This window comes from Melospiza melodia, chromosome 6 (genome assembly GCF_035770615.1).
Source record: "Melospiza melodia melodia isolate bMelMel2 chromosome 6, bMelMel2.pri, whole genome shotgun sequence".
Classification (NCBI taxonomy): Eukaryota; Metazoa; Chordata; class Aves; order Passeriformes; family Passerellidae; genus Melospiza; species Melospiza melodia.
The window spans coordinates 17,246,543-17,265,850 of NC_086199.1; the positions used below are offsets into that span (position 1 = coordinate 17,246,543).

Here is a 19,308-nt window from a genome sequence, read left to right on the forward strand (position 1 = left end):
TTTTTTCTCCTTTCTGCTTCCATCTCTCTCAAAATATACTCTATTTATTTTTCCCTGCAGGTAATTCAGTGTCTCCAAGCAAAAAAGAAAAAGAAGCTAAAAGCACAAGGGAGGAAGAGTAAAAAGTTGGCCAAGAATTTCCTTAAAGCACCTGACAACCGAAACAACCTTTCTCTCTGGAGGCTCTATGCCTACCTGGAGTGGCTGCTTGGCAACACAGATGATTCCAGGAAGGTGTTTGACACAGCTCTTTGCACAGCAGGGACAGGAGGGTTGAAGAGTGCTCAGCTGTGCAGCCTCAGCCTGCTGTATGCCCAGCTGGAAGTGGAGCTGCTGGAAAGCCTGGAAGGAGCTGTCACCTCTCGTGCTGTTCATGTATTGACCAAATTGACTGAGAATGGACCCTTTGTGCCCTACAGTGGACAAGTGTCACCTGTGAATGTCTTGAAAGCTCGTAAAACATATGAGCATGCACTGCAAGATTATTTAAGTCAAGCAGCAGATTCTGATCAGGGTCAGGCCAATGATACTGATCAGCTGGTTAACCTGGTTGGTTGCTATGCACTGTTTCAGTATCTGACTGTTGGGATTGATGCTGCAGTATTAATATATACACAGGCTTCAGAAAAACTTGAAGTTTCTGGTTCACAGAAATGTGAAAATACAGGGGAGAATTTTGGCATTCTAAATTTTCCCACTGCTCTTGAAGCTGTCACACTGCTGCATACAAATTTGCTGAGATTCCACATGAAAATTAGTGTCTATCCTTTGAATCCCCTGCGAGAGGCACTGGCAGGGGCTCTGAAACGGTATCCAAGCAACCAGTCCCTTTGGAGGTCATACATCCACATCCAAAGGAAGTCTCACTGTGCCAGCAAAGCACGAAGATTTTTTGATAGTGTCACAAGGTCTACTAACTCTTTAGAGCCATGGCTGTTTGCAATCCAAGCAGAGCAAATGAGAAAAAAGCTTACAGAGAAGGTCCAGAGGTAACACCTTGCACCTCCTTGCAATTATGCTGTTTTGAATCTGTCTAATCACTCAACAGAGGAGAGAAAATGCTGTCACAGTTCTCATTTTGCAGGTGAAGAAGCTGTAGCTGCAAGAGCTGTAGCTCCAGCTGTAGCTGGAGGTTTTTTGCTCAAGGCTGAACAGTGAGTCAGTGGCAGAATCTTGAACAGAATGAAAGCCCTGGGTGATAGCCTTATGTCCTTTCTCCTGAGCCAGATTGTGTTTGGGTTTGTTTGATTACTTGCTACTAGCATCAGGATGGTACACATTTCTTTAAGGAATTTTTAAATAACTAAGCCTGCTTAGATGGCCAGGATAGACAGTGAGTTTAGAAACTGCTGCATTTTAGTAGTACAGCAATAAAGAACATAATACAGAGCTGTGCTGCAGTTTCTGCCTGAGCTGGCTGCCCTACTTTACTCCTGAATCACAAATACAGCTGTGGCAGATCTGTTTCCATAGTGAGTCCTTGAGAGTTTAGTTTTCGTGTGGGGCTGTTACTAGGGAGAAGAGGCTGGAAATTCCATGAATTCACAGTTGTTTGGGCTCAGATTTTTTGCTCCTGAGAAAGGAGGAAAAGGTAGGAGATAAGGGGAACAAGGTACTTGTTCATTCTTAGAGCTTAACTATTAACTATTGTCTTCTCATTGTTTGGAGCTGCCTGTCCACTGCTGCCTTCCTATCTGCAGTGACATTGACAGCTTGGCTGTTTGTGTCTGCACATGACAGCAGATATCTGGGAAACAGTTCCCTGGAGGTTTTACAGGGCTGTAAGCTCACAATATTCACACTTGGTGAAGTTACACAGTTACCAGTATACTTTGAAATTATGGTGCAGCCACTTCTTTGATTGCTGCAGGCTGGCAACAGGCATTCAGACATGATAGTGACGTTCCTGAACTCAGTCTGTGTCATCCTAAATTGTTATAAGAATTCTACAGCCACCAAATGTAAAGGATTGTGATTTGATTTACTGTTAATTTCAGACTAACACTCTGATAGGTTTTCATTATTGTTACTTGGAACTGAAAATTTCAGAATTATTTTCCCTGTGAGGTTGAGTTCCTTTCCAGATTGTTCACTACCCTTATAGATTACATTAATAGGGGACAAGTTGGGTGTTGGAAGAGCAGAGCTGAACTACTGCAGCAGGGAGATGTGCCCTGTCAGTCATGGATAAAACTAATGTTTTGTGATGTTGTGATAAAATTAGAAAATGTCTGTGTTGTGTCTGACTATTTCATATTCTGGTTTGTATTTCCCCTTAAGCACATGGAATTCAGATGGAAAAATGAGCACAAAGGGTAAAAGAGGAATGTTTTTATGTCACTCTTAGGTACAAGGTTTCAAATGCTTGACTCATGCAGAGTAGGTTACATAATTTTCCCTCGTGGCAAAGGTCAAGATGAGGGGAAAATTACTTCAAAGACACAAGAAATAAAAGAGATAGGTCAGGAGCCAGGTGTTAGTGGTGAGTGGAAGCTGGCAGGCTCAGAGAACATGCACAGACAAGTGATGTTGCCATCAGTGCTCCAGTCTGTTTGTCAAGATCAAGCATCAAAAGTAAGCCAGTCTGTATCAGCTGTTGAAGGAAATCAGTGCTTTGGTGAAAGCTGTGTATCTGCTTTTGTGTTCTGCCTGGAACTTAGGGAATTTGAATCTCTGGGTGAAAATTACTGCTATAATTGTGGTTGAAATCCAGAGCTGTAATTTTGACCTTGATCTAAGACCAATGTATGGCATTACAAAAGTGATGGGTAAATTTCAACAAACTTGCCTGGGCACCAGAAGAAGATGTGCTCATCCAGATTTGAATTTCTTTTGAGCTGTTCTGCCAAGCTTAGAATGATAAATTATCGAGGAGGCAGACTAAGATGTTTTAAGATCATATGATAGTGGATTTTTATTTTCAAAGAGAAATTATTTTTGAACATATTACATGAATTTTCACCAAAATACTGAATTTTGTATTTTTTTCCTAATTTTCCTATTTAGAAATGCATTGATTGCATTAGCAAGTGCTAAAAATCTGGTTTATAACATTGAGCTTATAGCACACATTACAAAAAACCTGGCTATACGTGGTGCTGTGAACAGAGGCAGTGCACTGTTCTTTACCCCTTGTTACCCAGATGTGGTCCCTTGGCTTGGATTTAAAGGACTGTTGTTTGTTCTCTGTGTTTCAGGGCAGAGGTTGGTGAAATACATTGCACTATTCCTGAAACTGGATTAACAAATCGGATTGTGGCTCTGTTTGAACATGCAGTTCAGAGTGAAAATGGTACCCACTGTCCACTGCTATGGAGAATGTATTTGAACTTTATGGTAAGAAGAAAAATAATCTGTTTTGTTTTGTTTTACCATATTTGGAATTCTCATCAACACAGCTGGAATACTGCTTAGAAAAAGGAACACTAAATTCTGCCATGCCTCTCTGATTTGCAAAGTGATATATTTGACTTGTACTGCTCCTTATTGTTGGGAACATTAAGGAAAAGGTAATTCATGTGGATTAGGAGTAATAGCTTCTGACAGTGTGGTCTTAATATAGATGCAGACATTGTGTCTGTCATCTTACATAGATAAAAGTATGTCCTGAGATACCAATAGATGTCAAGCTGCTTTCCAGTGGAGTGGACTCCAGTGTAAATTTGGTGCAGGAATTTGCACTTCCTGTAGAACTTGGAGGTTTCTGTCAGCTGATTCCTTCATCCCATTGCCATCCCTCTGGATGGCAGCATGACCCTGTGGTGGATCAGCCACTGCTCTCAGTTCTGTGTGGTCTGCAGGCCTGCTGAGGGTGTACTCTGCACCATGAGCCAGATCATTAACAAAGGTGTTCAATGAGATTGGTCCCACAGTACCAGGGGCACTGCTGGTCACTGACCTGTAACCAGACTTGTTCCACACATCACCACCCTCTGGGCCCTCTTGGACAGTTTTCTCCCTGTCTGTGCATCCAGTTCTTTTGTCAGCTGCTCATTTAGGAGGCTCTTACAGGAGACAGTATCAAAGGCCTTGCTGAAGTCCAGATAGACAATGTCCACTGCTCTCCCCTTATCCACCAGGCCAGGCATTTCATCATGGCAGTTTATGGACTTGCTCAGTCCATAACTTTTAGTCATGACTTTTAGTGAATTCACACTGTCTGCTGCTGATTTTCTTCTCACTCATGTGCCTGGAAATGGTTTCCAGGGTTGGCTGTTCTGTCACCTTCCCAAGGCACAAGGTGAGGCTGACCTGCCTGTAGTTCACTGGGTACATCTCTTCCCCTTCTTGAAAGCAGGAGTGATGTTTTACTTACTTCAGTCTTTGGGTCCTTCTCCCAGTTGATGTGATCAATCAAAGATTGTCAAGAGTGACCTCTCAGTGACATCTGCCAGCTCCCTCAACGCTTGAGGTGCAGTTCATATGCAAAATAAATGCATGGTAGGCAAAACATAGCTATAGCTTCTGTACTTGCCTTCAATTTTGACAGTCTTGTGATTCTTAAAAGCTGTATATAGAAGTTACATTAACTGGCATTGCAGTTTAATGCTGAAAAGCAATAATGTTTGTTTCTTCCATAGTTCCCCATGGAAGTACAGAAATAAAATTATGCAGTCAGCTTTGCCATCTTGGTTTTCTTGCTGCTCTACAGTACAATATGGAAGATGAAAACACTCAAGTAATAACTTTCATTCCCCAGAGTTACTCTTCTGTTCATGACCCCTGGTGTAATGAATTGTCAGAGGGGGATCAGCAGTCAGAAGGCTCTGAAATAGAGAGGAGGCAGGGAAGAAATCTTGTTCTGTGTTTGAGAAGATCTCCTGTGTGGGACTGTTAATTGTGACCATTTCTAAACAAATAAATGCTTGTAAATATTTTATACAGCTTTGTATGTAGGAATGTACAAGTGAATTACTGTTATTCTTTGCAGATTAATGATGACACCCCAGTATGCACAAATACCAAAGATCAGCCATTATGTATTTTATCACTAGTGCTCCATTCATGGAAGATACCTTTTCCAGAAGCACAACAAGGAGTATTTACTAGATGCTAGTAAGATGGAGGCAAATACAGTAATAGCTTGGACTAGCATTGTTTAGAGAAGCAAAATCAATCAGAAACTTTTAAATTTTCAGACAGTCATAGAAGAAGTTGTTCAGTATTACCCTAAGTTCCATAGGTCTGTTTTGTCTTAGCTGATGAACCATGGGTTAGGTGAGTGGACAGGGATGTGGGCTGGAGTCTGTCTGAACTGCCAGGCTCAAAGGCTTCAGTCAGCAGCATGAACTCCTGCTGCACCCCAGGGACTGACACTGGCACCAGTGCCCTTCAGCATCTTCAGTAGTGATCTGGATGGTCAGAGAGTCTGTGCCACCAGCAAGTTTGCATCTGATACCAAACCGAGACGAGTGGCCAAAGCACCATGTTCTGCTCTTGGTCTGTCTGGGTTTCTTTGAGTAGCTGAGAGTCCTTGTTCTCTTCCTTATCTTAAAAGTAAAGCCTTGAAACTCCTGTAAGACATCTGCAGAGTGTAATCTGACAAAATACATAGCTACCACAATGTATAATAAAAATGATTTCTCAACAGAAGAACACTGAGCTTTTCAGCAATCATTTCTTTGTCTCAGAAGTAATTGTTTCAGTATTTCAGCTATTACTGCACTGAAGTATGAATGTTTTTTATCACACAGGCTTCACTAGGAAAAAAAGAAAAAAGTAAAGGGTTGTTTTATAAAGCTCTTCAAAACTGTCCTTGGGCAAAGGTAAGCACAGAAAACAAGTAAACTTGTCATCATACTTTAATTTTTGAAGTTCTGTATTTGAAAATAAAGTTTAGCTTTAGCAGTTGTTGTAAGAAGTTATATGCAAATGAAAGGAGAGGTTTTTGAGGCAGTAATGTTAGGATTTTCTGCAAATAAGAGATGTATCTTAAATGGAAGCATGATCAATAGTCACTGCAGTTTGTGTTTCAGGACAGAAAGATGTTGTGTTGAGGCACAGCAGTAAGAAATCCTTTGTGATCTAGAAGTGATTGAGTCTTTTAGACTTTTATCATGAGCATGAGATTATCAGAAATACATAGCTAAATAAAAATTTATTTATGTAATAATACATAAAAATTATTGAGAGAACCTGCAACTCCTCAGGTAATGTCTGTATTTGCTGCAAATGCTGCAGTGCCTCTTGACCTCCATTTCATCTTTTTGAATAAAGTTGCTCAGTATGAGTTAGAAAAGACTTTGATTAAACAAGCACTGAAGGAGTGCTAATTCTGTTCCTATTACCTTAAATAACACATGGTATTTCTTATGTTCTTGCTACAGTTGTTGCTGTCTACTTACTTTACACTGTGTTTCTTGCTAGAGGTAGCACAGGAAATGTTCTTGCTGTCTCTGCAGGTGCTGTACATGGATGCAGTGGAGTATTTCCCTGAGGATCTGCAGGAGACGCTCGATCTGATGACTGAGAAGGAGCTGAGGGTGCGGGTGCCTATGGAAGAGCTGGATCTACTACTGGAGATTTAAAAGCTACTGGCAGTACAGAAGCTGCTTCCAAAGCTAACAATTAGATCCATTTTCATACAGGAACTCTGTTGGGACTTGGGTACTATGTACTTGACATTTTTTGTTGTTAAATATTTTATATAAATTCCTATAAAAATGGAGTTCTACTACCTGCAAGTACTCTGGAATCAAGGATTGCATTTTGCCCTTAATAATGGATCCATTTCTCTGCAGTGTTGCTGGCTCCCACAGGACAGCCTCTTTAAATAGCCTCCTGTTGGAAGTTGCCTGCATTTCTTCCTCTATTGTTTGAAATTACATTCCCCAGGGCTCAGTAGAGGTTCAGTACATGCCAACTATGGCTTGATGAGCAGCACAGGAAATAAACATCTGCCAAATGGATGCTCCACTGTCCTCCACTTGGCAGACTTCAGTAATTTCCTTCAGCATGGTATGGCTGTCCATATGCAGCTGCCAAGTCAAACAGCCATTACATCTGTACATATACTGTAAAAGCTGAATTTTTGTTTGAGCGGGCACCTATTTTGATATGTTTTGACAGATGACCATTTAAATGTAAATCTTCCTGAAAAATATACCTGAATATTTGAAAATTCAAAAGTAACTTGTTTCTTATGTATTAAAAATAGAACTGAGTGTATTAAAAGTGAAAATGTGTCCATAATGCATCTCTAAGCAGCTCACTTCTAAACAAACTTTTGTAATTAATTACTGGCTTTGACTCAAGTCCAGGCAGTTGTTGTAAGAGAAGTAAAGGTTTGATCTGTATTTGATTCTCATCAAGAAGGCATAGTCTTCTATGATGATTTTAAAAGTAGCTTCTAGTCCATGAGGCTTTTAGCAAGCTCCTAGAGAAATAGTATGAAATATGGTAACAATTTACAGATACACTTATGTTATATATATATTTTCTAAAACAGAACATGCTGAAACATGGAAAGGATTGTTTAGCATCCCTACTCTTGAGAGCCAAGGACTCAGAAACTGGATTTTCATCTGAAACAAGTATACCTGCAGCCACAGAATACCCTAAACTGCTTCAGACAGCTTTCATGAGCAAACAAATTGTCACTAGCAGCACAAAGCAACTGGCAGCATCCAGCTGGTGAGATCCTATTACACATGAATCTGTGTCTGAACCAAGACATAGAGCTTCTAGCTTGGGTTTGCCACCACGGTGCAAGATAGAATACACTTTAGTCCAGGCTGCATTTCATTTATTCCTTTCTAAAATTATTTTAAATATTGCAGGGAATATGTATAATTTAAAATGCCATTACAGCACTTCTGAAAAGCCTTATAATATTGATGTAGTTGCAAGTGATGCTGGTTTTGCTGTAATCAATTAGTCTTTTGAAAAATACGGTTAATTTTTTACTTTCTACAAAAATGACAGAGCTCCTGAATTGGAGGTAGAAGTTACTCTGTACCCTGCACAGGACCAGGACAAATTCTGCCTGTGTTTGTTAATGCTTTGCCATCACATGCCATTTCCTCTAAAGCCCTGAAAGGGCCATGGGGAGGGGGAAAAGCTTGATTGTGCTCCTGCTTAGTCACAGAGGAACCCAGGTTGAGAGGGACCTTGAAAGATCATCTGGTCCAACCTTCTGGAGCACAGGGAGCCTGGATGAGATTAGCAAGCTCTCTGCAGTCACATTTGAAAACTGCCAGTGATGGCAGCAATGACTTCTGTATCCATCACTTCTCTGTTCTTCCATGCATCCTGTCCCAAGTCCTTTCCTTTGAAGTTTCTCCCAAAGCAGCACTTGGGCTGCTTCCTTCCTTTTGATGGTCAGAGGCTTCCTGGAGCAGGTCCTGCCTTTTAATTCAGTCCCCAGTAGCTTTCCTGTCCTTGTGGGGAATATACTTGCTGTTCACTTTCTCCTGGTATTTATTACTTTTGTCTGGTCAAGTTCAGAAACTCTGGCAAAAGTAGCAGCAGTTAAATTCTGCTGCAAAAGCTAAGAGCTGAATTTTCAAAGGTGTGTTTTTCAATTCCTGGGGTGGCAGAGAGGGTACTAGAACAGAGTCCTTAGGTTCCTTTAATGCAATGCAGCTGTTCTTCAGGGAGCTGAACCCATCTCTTTGTGGCTGTTGCTCTGAGCCAGCAGTAACAGCCATGTTGCTAATAAAAGTGCCTTGCCATGCATGTCATACAGCTCTTCAGCCCCTCAAGCAACAGTGAGATCAACTGCCATGATTAGAAAGTGCTAAAAAACCCCTAGCTTTTTGTGACCTTTCCAAGGAGACAGATCTCCTAAGATTTATAAGAATGGATAATAAAACTTGTTTTTCTAGCTTCAGATGAAAAACAATTCTATTTCAGGATTTCTGTCATCCAGATTAAATAAAGAATTCCATTCATCTGTAGGGTTCATTTTTAACAATGAGCCACATAATTTTTACAGAGAAGAATAAAATCTCTTGGCCCTGCTGCTGCCATTGTTGTTGGAGCACTGGCAGTGAGGGAAGGCATTGTTCTGGGTGTAACTCTCCATGCTCTGTTACTGGCCTGCATTTGCTCCCACAGAAAGTTCCCAGAACAAAGACTGCATAATGCAAAACTGGTTTGCATGTGGAACTTTTATATAAACCCTAAAGATCACATGTACAACATTTGGAAATGAATTCCTTAGAACTTAACAAGCCCTTCACAGAAGAGTACTACACAGGATACTTGCTAAGTAGGACCTGCATGGCTACAATGGACAGTGGACACCTGGCCCCATGGGAATGGAGCTGTAGGCAACAGAATTGTCCAGGGGGAAGAATTCAAGGTTATGCTGCAGAACAGCAAGCCTGGCACATAGAGTTGGGATTTCTCTGTGCACATCTGCTGCATGCCAGACCCTGCACCTCCAGCACTGGGGCTGGTGCCTTAGGAGTGGGCACATCCTGCCATGGGCAGCATGGGGCCCTTGAACCTGTTCCTACTGCTGGCTCTTTTCAGATGTTTATCTAATGAACTGAAACCCTTTTGGGAAAAACAAATTTATAAACTCTAATCTTAAAAGTACCCTATCCAAACATTTTTAGTTGTTTAAGGTAAGATTACTAATGAGCATCCATCTTGCAAGTGCTGCAAGTGCTAGAGATGGGTACCTTTAAAGTGTGTCTCACTGATGCTCACAGTTGCATACTTGTCATTGATTTTCATGTATAAATGACTGATGACACTGAGGTTACTCAAAAGTGACACTTGTCCTATTAGCTCCTAAAAAAAGATATAAGAAGGTAATCAAGAACAACAGCAGTGCTAGAGTAGTTGTAAGAGACTGCTATGCCTAAGGAGGACTAAGAATTGGAGCATCTGCATGGTGTGGGTCACTGAGACAAGCACTTGGGTCACCAGCACTTTTTCTTGAGTCAGTGAATGCAACAGTTTCATGTAAATAGCAGGGCTGTGCCACCAAAACAGCTCAATTCAAATAAATGTTTTATTGGGAAGTGAAAAGTTACACTGACTGAAACCCACAACCCACCAGCTTTTAACCTGTTCATGAATGCAAACTAGCTGTGTGGTTTTACACAAGGTTCTCACCAACAGAGAGAGTCTGTATAGCTCCCAAAGAGACAGATGACTTAAAGATACAATCCCTCAGGGGTTCCCTCTTGCTTTTTATAGAGAACATTCTCCTTAGACTTTTTGAAATCTTCATTCGTTACTTTCATTCTCCGCTCCCTCAAAGCCATCAATCCAGCTTCTGTACAAATTGCCTGCAACACAGGAAGCAAGAATGGTTACACTTGCTGTGCAGCCCCTTCAAACCACACCCTCAAAGGCAGCTGCATCTTTCCTACTGCTGCAGTGACTGTAGAAGTGAGGCTGTTAACAAAATCTATGCTCTGTAGTTTGACACTGTTCTGTAGCATTAAAGCAGGCTGGATAAAGCCAGGTGGGCTGTCTGAAAGGACAGAGGTAGTCAAGAGTTACACCTCCCTGACAGAAAGGGAGCATTGTAACAACAGTAATTTCCCTGTGGCAGGGCAGACACATCCAGCTGTGTGATCCTTCTGCAGGGATGAGTTTAAGCTCATGAGTGTGGTAACTGTAACAAGGGCTCTGCTTTAAAAAAACAGACAGGATTGCTGAAGCTTCCTAACATACAATTGCATTTTAATCTACCTTGCAAGAGTTCTTAAAAATGCTACTTATCCTATCTAAAGTACTGTTTAAGATACCTTGCACAAGATTACACACTTTCCTTTTAGTTTCTACTTCACTACTTTAAAATTTCATATTCAGGTAACACAGGTACATACTCCTACCAGCACAAACTACTTCACAATTACAATTTTGATAATTTCCCATTTGTACAGCAGAGTACCTGGTACTCACAAAAGGTATTTTAAACCACCCCACTGTCCCTCGGTGATGTATGCACAGAAAATTGGGGAACAGTTCAGGTGACAATGGTTTTGGATGCAGCAAAAATGAGATTTGATTTTTGCTTTGAAGTATAAACAATGGTGATGTGCACTGACCTTAATATCTGCACCACTGAGATCATCTTTTGCCATAATCAACTCATCCAAAGTCACATCATCTGCCAAGGTCATCCTGCTCGTGTGAATCTGAAAGATTCGTTTCTTCGTCTTTTCATCAGGCAGAGGGAACTCTATCTTCCTGTCAATCCGTCCTGTGCCAAAGAGAAGTTCAGCCTTAGGTTTTCTGCATGCAGCTGTTGCAAACAGCAGGAAGAACACCTCAAGGGTTTAGCTGGCAGTAACTCTCAAGCTGGAGCATGTCCAGAGATGGGCAATGGAGCTGGTGAAGGGTCTGGAGCACAAGTCCTGTGAGGAACACCTGAAGGAACATCTGGGGAAAAGGAGGCTCAGGGGAGACCTTTAACACTGTCTGCAACTGCCTGAAAGGAGGCTGTAGCCAGGTGGAGGTTGGTCTCTTCACTCAGGTAACAGGTCAAGAAAAAATGGCCTGAAGTTCACATGGGGAGGTTTAGATTGGGCATTAGGAAAAATTCCTCCATGGAAAGGGTTGTCAACTATTAGAACAGGTTACCCAAGGAAGGGGTGAAGCTGCCATCCCTGGGTGCTCAAAGGAGGCACAGAAGTGGACTTGAGGATGTGGCTTAGTGGTGGACTTGGCCATGACACCTTAATGGTTGGACTCAATGACCTGAAAGGTTCTTTCCAACCTGAACACTTCCATGGTTCTACCTGCCACAATGAATCATGTCTTGGAGTAGAAAGCAAGGTCAGACTATCTCTTCCAATTCTGGCACAGTATTATCTCCTCTGTACTCTAACAGCACTGCGTTTGAGCTTATGGGTCTAAAGCTAAATGTTGACAAAACCAGGCCAAACATACCTCAGCAATTTCATACCATGGAGATATTTCAGCTTTTCCTTGGATCTCTGTGTCATTTTCTACCTTCCAACTTAACAGACATTCTATGCTTTGGTACATTTTTAGTGGCCATTTGAAAATACTTCCTGTGCCTGCTCAAGCTCAACATGTCTCCCTCACTCATCCCCCAAATGGCAGGAGTGTGCCAGGTCAGTAAGGAGCAGCCTGCTTTCCCTGCACCAGGATCCAGGCTGGCTCTGGTAAAGCTTAGGCTGTCACCCCCAAAACACAGGTGGTGCTGCCCTGCCTTCCCCAGCTGCTGCAGGTGTGCTGCTGCTGCACACAGCCTGCTTAACAACTACTTAAAATAGCTGTGCCATCTTAATAGAAAGGAAGAATATTCACATTGTTTACATATATATAAAGGAATTAACGTGTTTCTTCTCTTCCAAAGGTTTTTCTCCTATTTTGAAGCTTGTGAATAGGTTCTGATTTCAACAGATGCAGCAGCATAGATGAGATAATGAATAAGAACAAGTTTGCAGTCTTTTTATCCGCCTGTATGTGTCCAGTTATGACAAGTCCTTTCACAAGAGAAGTGGCTTAAGCATACACAGCAGGGAAGTTCCTTACCTGGTCTAATTAAAGCTGGGTCCAGTGTTTCTATTCTGTTGGTAGCCATGATAACTTTAACATCCCCCCGAGAGTCAAACCCATCCAGCTGGTTCAGCAGCTCCAACATCGTGCGCTGGATCTCTCTCTCACCCCCTGAATTGGAGTCATACCTTTTAGGGAAAAAAAATAGTCAGAAAAAGCACTAAGTAACTGGCACAAAGGTGGGAGAGGAGTATTTTGTTTGTACACATCTATAAGAGATTTAAATAAAAAATTAATGTTTATCCATATAAACAAAACATAGATTTCCAGAATCGTGTTGTGACATCTAGGTTAAGTAAAGAGACACTGAACTATTCTGGTAGCTAGGGAAGGTAACAGCCATCATGTGAAGGAGATCTGGGATTTTTTTACATGTTTGTTATATATTTGGAAATATCTTCCTCACACCTAACAAAATCAACATAAAAAGGAAAAAATCTAATTCTTAACAGCACATACATCCATACATAAGGCAGCAGCTAGCACTTTGGGCTGGCAGCACTTTGGGTTGGTAATAAACGTGTATTCTTCTTACTTTCTTATTTATTTAAAAAACACTGACTACTTTACAGACTATTTGCCCTGGACCATTCCAACAAACCTACAGAATTTTCAGAGTAATACAGTTTGGATATGGGCTGAACAACAGTTTAGTGTGGCACAAGCAATGCTTCTCCACGACATACACTGTGTAACCCTCTGTAAAATACTCTCAGAGCAGAAGTATTTAGCCACCTACTAAAGAGGCAAACAACAAATGGATATATTCTATATTTAAAATATTCTGCTTTAACATTGGATCACTTAAGTTAATTACAGTATATGGACTTGCAGCTAGAGAATCCCATATACACAGTGTCTCTTTCAGGTTTTGACACTCTCTCCTGGAGATGCTGCCATGTAACAAGAGAAGAGAGGTCATCTCTGTCATGTCTATTTAGTATGAAAAGGCTGTGATATATTGTGTTTCCATGGAAGTTACTTAAGTGTTACTTGTTACAAACGAATACATCAAAGCAGTGTATGCAAAGGGTAGCAGAGCAAAGGAAGCGAGTCTCAGTACAGCGGCAGAAGCAGCATTTCTGTAAAGCTGACTGCCCCTGGCAGCCCGTGACCGCACCTCTTGGTGCCGATGGCGTCGATCTCGTCGATGAAGACGATGGAGGGCGCGTGCTCCTCGGCCACGCGGAACAGCTCCCGCACCAGCTTGGGGCCGTCCCCCAGGTACTTCTGGATCAGCTCCGAGCCCACCACTCTCAGGAACGTTGCTGAGGTTTGGTTTGCCACCGCTTTGGCCAGTAAAGTTTTGCCTATTTTCAGTTGGAAAGAAACGTTGTGATTAGTTTGCAGAGAAGGAAAAGAAAAAAGTGCCCTAACAAAACAGTTGTATGAAATTTGTGACAGACTTGGCAATGATTTAAATGCCAATCAAGTGTAAATTATTTAACTTGTATTATCTCAGCACAGGTGTTGCTGACTGCAAAATACCTGTGCCAGGTGGGCCATACAGAATGACTCCTTTGGGTGGCTTTATTCCCATCTCTTCATAATATTCAGGGTGGGTGAGAGGAAGCTCCACAGACTCCTGAAACACAAGAAAAGCATGTTTTTGTAAGACTGAGTGGCCTCCAACAGAGATCTGTAGGGATCTTCAAAACAGCAATAATGAAAGCAGTGAAGGCAAAAAGCACTAAACTGATTTCAAGACACACATCAAACAGTATGACCCTCTGCTGCCTCCAAATGTAAGGCAGACAAACACTCCACCTGCACAAGTCTTCCTATTGCTCCCACCTGACGTGTGGTGGAGCAGCAGTGAACATTCCCCCTCCTCCATCCTCAATGCACCATCCCACATGTAGAACCCAGGAGCTCCTGAACCCCAAACAACCACGGATGACCTTGGGGCCAGGGAACTATGAAAGGGTGCCTTCCATAAGGAGTTACCCAATACCATCGATTTTAAGAGCATTTGTGGTTTTAGACACCTACCCAGATCAAAAGGGCTGAGCTTTAGCATGGTTCAGGCAGAGTTCTGCTGGTAGGGAAAAAAACAACTGACCAAACACACCCCAACCAAACAACAAACAAATGCAAAAACTAAACAAGCAATTGCCCTGAAAGACTAAATCCTTAAGCTAGATTGGATGGCATCAGACACTCAAAATAGCCTCTGCAGTTTGTACAATTTAACTCTCATCTTGCAACAAATGAAACTTTACCTGTTGCAAAGTAATAAGCTACTAGAGAGATTTTATAAGCTCTGGGCTCTACAGGTTCCTGAGCACTGAGAAAGGTTCCTGTGCACACAGCCTCTGGTGACCCGCTTAAAAAATTGAGTTCCACCAGTCTGCCTAGTAAAATCTAACAAGGAAATGCACTACAGAAAGATAAAGGACACCACTCCAGGAACAGCAGCCAGTCCTGCTGCTTCTCAACTCCTAGCACAACAGTTACATTGCTGGCTAACAGTAAATGAGTACAACTGAATACCTTGATTTCTTGAATTTGGTTGTCAAGGCCACCAATGTCAGCGTAGGTTTCTTGAGGAGCTTTCTCTACTTTCATCACAGTCACTAGAGGGTCTGTGTCATCCATCAGGACTCCTATCACAGCATGAACCTAATTCAAGAATTAAGAGTTGTCAAAGAAGGCAAGCAGCATTTTAATACAAGCTGAAGTCTAATCCCTATGCCCACTTATTTAGGTGTGAAATAAATAGCATTCTCTCTCCTGGGGTATTCAGAAAAATAAAGCCAGTTAAAAACAGTACAAGAACTTGTAAGAAACTTGATTTGATAAAAACAACTCACCTTATGATTTAGCAAAACAGAGCAGCCTGGCTCTAGCAGGTCCTTGTCCACAAAAGACAGAATACTGACATAGTGCTCTGATCCCACAGACGTGGACACGATGGCGTGGTTGTCATCGATGATCTCCTCCAAGGTACCCACGGACATCGGCGTTCCTCTCAGGTCATCCACCTTGGACCTTTCCTCCTGTTGTCAGCAAAAACCCAGGAAACAACTCAACAACACAGGCAAAAAAACACTCTTGTACAACACTGGCAAACAACGCAGACAGAACACAGCAGAACCAGTCTTTCCTATTGTTCTACTGCCCCAAAAAGACAGAGCTCAGTAACAAAACCCACTATTAACTTAGTGCTACCCTATGGACACCATTCACATGGATGGGAATAACCAGAATCTTCTCTCCCTGTTGATGGATAGCTGTGAGCTGTACTTTGAGCATTAACAAACAAAAAACTCCCATGGCTTCATCTGTAGTGATCTGTGCTTGGTCTAAAACAATTTAGCTAATTAATGAGGAATTTGATAAACCTGATAGGTTTGCATGAACTTGCACACTGCTGGTACTTTATCTCACTGCTCTGGTATGAAGCAGCTCACATTAATTAAGAGCATTTACTGTAACATTAGAAGTAACATTTCACTCAAACCTCACCTCTTGTTTTTCTTCCAAAGGCTTCATCTGTTCTTGATTTCTGATAAACTCTTCCTCCATTAAGAGGTAATCTTTAATTCTCTCCAATTTCAACAACTTGAGTCTGCACTGTGTGTGGGGAGTCACTGCAACCAAAGCAGAATCACAGGATTTCAGAACAAGTTTGACATGGCACCAACTAACCACTAATTCATTACCAGAAATCCTGCTTCATTTTCCTGACTGTAACTTGAACCTTACTTGTCCCACTGTAACTCCAGGTGAAAAACAGATTTAATGTTTCCCCTGCATTTTCATTCAGCTCAATTTCCCTGTCTCTTACCTGGAGTTTATGGGCAGCACCTTGCAAAACTACAATTTTATTCTGTGGGGAGCTTTTTTATGTTAATTAGAAATAAAATGACATTTGGCACTGTGTTAGTGACCTCCACAGAGGCAGAATGCTTACCCAGAGGGAGTTTGCTGGCAGCATCTGGTCCCTTGGTCTTCTTTTTCTTTTTCCCCACTCTGGTTGGAACTGGAGGCTCATATTTCTTCTTCTTGTCCTTATTCAGAAAAAGAATGCAATTAAAAAAAATGGGATAATAACAAGTAAACAATACACACAGGTGTTAAGTGCACAGACTAAAAAAGGGCTCAAGGTGAAGGACTTCATAACAAAACTTTCTCTTTATGATCTCTAGCAAAAAGCCCAAAACTCCTATTTTTTAAGAATGTTCAAATTTTTTTTCTCCTGCTTATTTTACACCCCTCTAATTTAAACTTCTGCCATTTTTCAGTGAATATAGGACATGGAAGGCTCAAGCCTGAAGTAAATCACAAACAAAACTAATAGAGAACACAATGAGAAAAATATTGAATGTCCACCTTCCTGCTACTTTTCAGTCAATAAATCAGACACACTCAGTTTCCCAGCCTAGTCACTGCCTGCCAAGTGCACTGAACCTTCCTTTTCCAAAGGAGACCAGGGAGGCCCCTGATGTCCCCCAGCCTGAAGTACACTCCTACTGCAGATCATTGTGCAATGCCACTTCCAAGCCAGCAACAGCTCCCTAAGTGACAGCTTGAAGGCAACTACTCTTTCCTAAGTCGACACATTTATAGTTTGGTTCTTTTTTAGAAAAACAAATCACTGTGAAATTTCAGTTTTCTTAAGCTCCCTTTTTTATTTATGAACAACACTTGTTTCCTCCAATGTACACCCAGAAAAGACATTCATCAGATCCAGCAAGAGCATAATTTTATACAGTTCCAAATACAACAATAATTTTTAGAAGTAAATTTAAGAAGCCTATTGCAGCCAGGCTCTGTAGCATCACACCCGTAATTCATTCTGTAGGTATTTATTTGGGTTTCAGTTACCTTGTCATCCTTCTTGCTCCCACCAGGCCCGTGTCCACCACTCTGACTTTGACCCTAGACAAAAGGTAAAAAAACAAACGACAAAAACAATAATATAGGTGCAGTTCTATGAATCGAGACGCCTGCGGGCAATTCCACGTACAGAAATGCCGTAATTGGATTTCTCCTGTCTAAACAAAGCGCTGACTTATTTAACTTATTGTCCAAAACCAAAGAACCGTCCCGCCCGGCGCCCCCGCCCGCGCTCCCCCCAGGCCGGGCCGCGGCCTGCAGGCGCCGGCGGTGACTCCGCAAAACGCCGGGCGCCGGCGGCGGAGCCCGAAGGGGCGCAGGGCCCCGGTTCGGCGCTGCAGTCAGAGCCGGCTCTGCCCCCCGAGGCCGCGCTCGGTGCCGCGCTCGGTGCCGGGGGTGCCCGGGGTGCCGGGGCCGCTCTCACCATCGCGCCGCGACCGCCGGCACCGGCACCGCCCGCACCTCACAGGCCGCGTCACTACGGGCAGCGGCGAGGGACACGCGAGCGCGCGGGGCCAAACGCGGTGTGGCGCCGCAGCGGCCGGCAGGGGGCGCCCTCGCCCGCGGTTTGTGAGGGGAGCGCGGCGGAGGGGCTGCGAAAAGTGGCAAATCTTTAAAGTTCCAGCGGGCTTTTCCTACCGCTGATCCTTCCTTCCGTCTCTCGCATCAGCTGGGCAATATAAAAACGTTTTTGTGTATGCTTTTAGAATTGTTTTTCTTGTGGCAGCACTGTAGGAACATGGGTGAAGTTTCAGGAAATTCCTCCCTCCATAAAACCATAACTTTTGTACCTACACTGAGTTGTACCGGTCCGGGGTGTTCCTGGGAAACGCAGGAGAACCTGTCAGTGCCCGCTTCTGACGTTCCCAAGGCACAGCTCGGCCTGAGCTCGAGCCCGACTGAGCCGAGGCAGGGTCCGGTCCCGCCGGTTCCACCCCGCCCCTGGGCACCGGCGGCGCCGCCCGTGAGCGCGGCCGCAGCGGCGGCGGCTCCGTGACTGTGCCCGCCACGGCCGGAGCTCCGCTCCTCCGGGCTCTGCAGGCGGCGGCTCCGTGACTGTGCCCGCCACGGCCGGAGCTCCGCTCCTCCGGGCTCTGCAGGCGGCGGCTCCGTGACTGTGCCCGCCACGGCCAGAGCTCCGCTCCTCCGGGCTCTGCAGGTTTCCCCTCTGCTTTGGGCTGGGAGGGCATCGCTGTCAGCGGGAAGGTTTCAGCCAGGATGAGGGCATAGCCTGAAAATACCGCCAGGCTGCTCTCACCCAGTCAACCAGCATATAGATCATATTTACATCCATCAGTGTTCAGTGTAGGGATCAGAGCATTTGCAAAAAGAGGTTTTGGTTTGCAGAAGACAGTAGGAAGTGGTTTGCTTTGCTTTGATGTTGTATTTCTTTCACACTTTCTCTAGAATTCCTGTCTGAGTAGGGAACTTTATTAATTATTAACGTCACTGGCTGAGCTGTGTAGAAAGGTGTGAGGTTGGTTTTGATCATTTACTTTGGTTTGGTTCCATTCCTTCTCAAGGGTTACTGCTGTGCACTGTGAATTTAATTTGACTTATCTATTGTTTTTATTGTTTTATGAATTAGCTGCCTTTTTGTTACAGTATCAGCTGTTCTGTAACTTTTAAAGGCATTGAAACAAAATTAAATATAACAGGCCTTCTTTGCTTTAATAACATTCACTTTTTTGGAGTTTACAGTCTTACAGGATTGCACCTGTATTTCTTTTAACTTTACAGTGTAAAGATGCTAGAACATTCTTTCCCTCGCAAAATTCTTCCTCCCTTTAACCTCCCTTTAGACTAAGATAGACCCATATTTATTCCAAATTATACCTGGTTATGATTGAGAATTCTTATCACTTTTTTTCTTTGGAAAGCCTGATTTTAGTGCCATGTAGCTTTGCAGACATTTTAACTGTGAGGATTATGGCATAAACTGACCTAAATGGTAGGGGTGTAGGATGAGTGTAA

At 42.9% G+C, this 19,308-nt stretch overlaps 2 protein-coding genes across 2 annotated transcripts in view; one reads left to right on the plus strand and one right to left on the minus strand.

Moving 5' to 3' along the window:
• NRDE2 (NRDE-2, necessary for RNA interference, domain containing) overlaps positions 1-7,191 on the plus strand; it is a 28,260-nt gene extending 21,069 nt beyond the window's left edge. Inside the window, exons 11-14 of the mRNA XM_063160128.1 lie at positions 61-989; positions 3,198-3,336; positions 5,694-5,765; positions 6,402-7,191. Of these exons, the coding sequence (XP_063016198.1) occupies positions 61-989; positions 3,198-3,336; positions 5,694-5,765; positions 6,402-6,527 (1,266 nt within the window). The 3' untranslated portion in view covers positions 6,528-7,191. The remainder of the gene's footprint in view (positions 1-60; positions 990-3,197; positions 3,337-5,693; positions 5,766-6,401) is intronic.
• Positions 7,192-9,946: 2,755 nt separating this feature from the next.
• PSMC1 (proteasome 26S subunit, ATPase 1) lies at positions 9,947-17,817 on the minus strand. The gene is made up of 11 exons (XM_063160129.1): positions 17,759-17,817; positions 17,323-17,376; positions 16,409-16,505; positions 15,961-16,085; positions 15,306-15,491; positions 14,986-15,114; positions 13,981-14,077; positions 13,613-13,802; positions 12,469-12,620; positions 11,013-11,167; positions 9,947-10,244 (listed from the first exon to the last, which is right to left on the minus strand). Exons 1-11 carry the CDS (start codon positions 17,759-17,761, stop codon positions 10,110-10,112), a joined length of 1,323 nt encoding a protein of 440 aa, XP_063016199.1. The 5' UTR covers positions 17,762-17,817; the 3' UTR covers positions 9,947-10,109.
• Between the last annotated feature and the right edge of the window lie 1,491 nt (positions 17,818-19,308).

What these genes read in the sequence shown, in the direction of transcription:
- PSMC1 (XM_063160129.1), bottom strand. An exon ending in GGAGCAAGAAGGATGACAAG is followed by an intron (nt 16,506 to 17,322) that starts GTAACTGAAACC and finishes TTTCTGAATAAG; the next exon opens with GACAAGAAGAAGAAATATGA. An exon ending in TCAGTGGTGCAGATATTAAG is followed by an intron (nt 10,245 to 11,012) that starts GTCAGTGCACAT and finishes CCTGTGTTGCAG; the next exon opens with GCAATTTGTACAGAAGCTGG.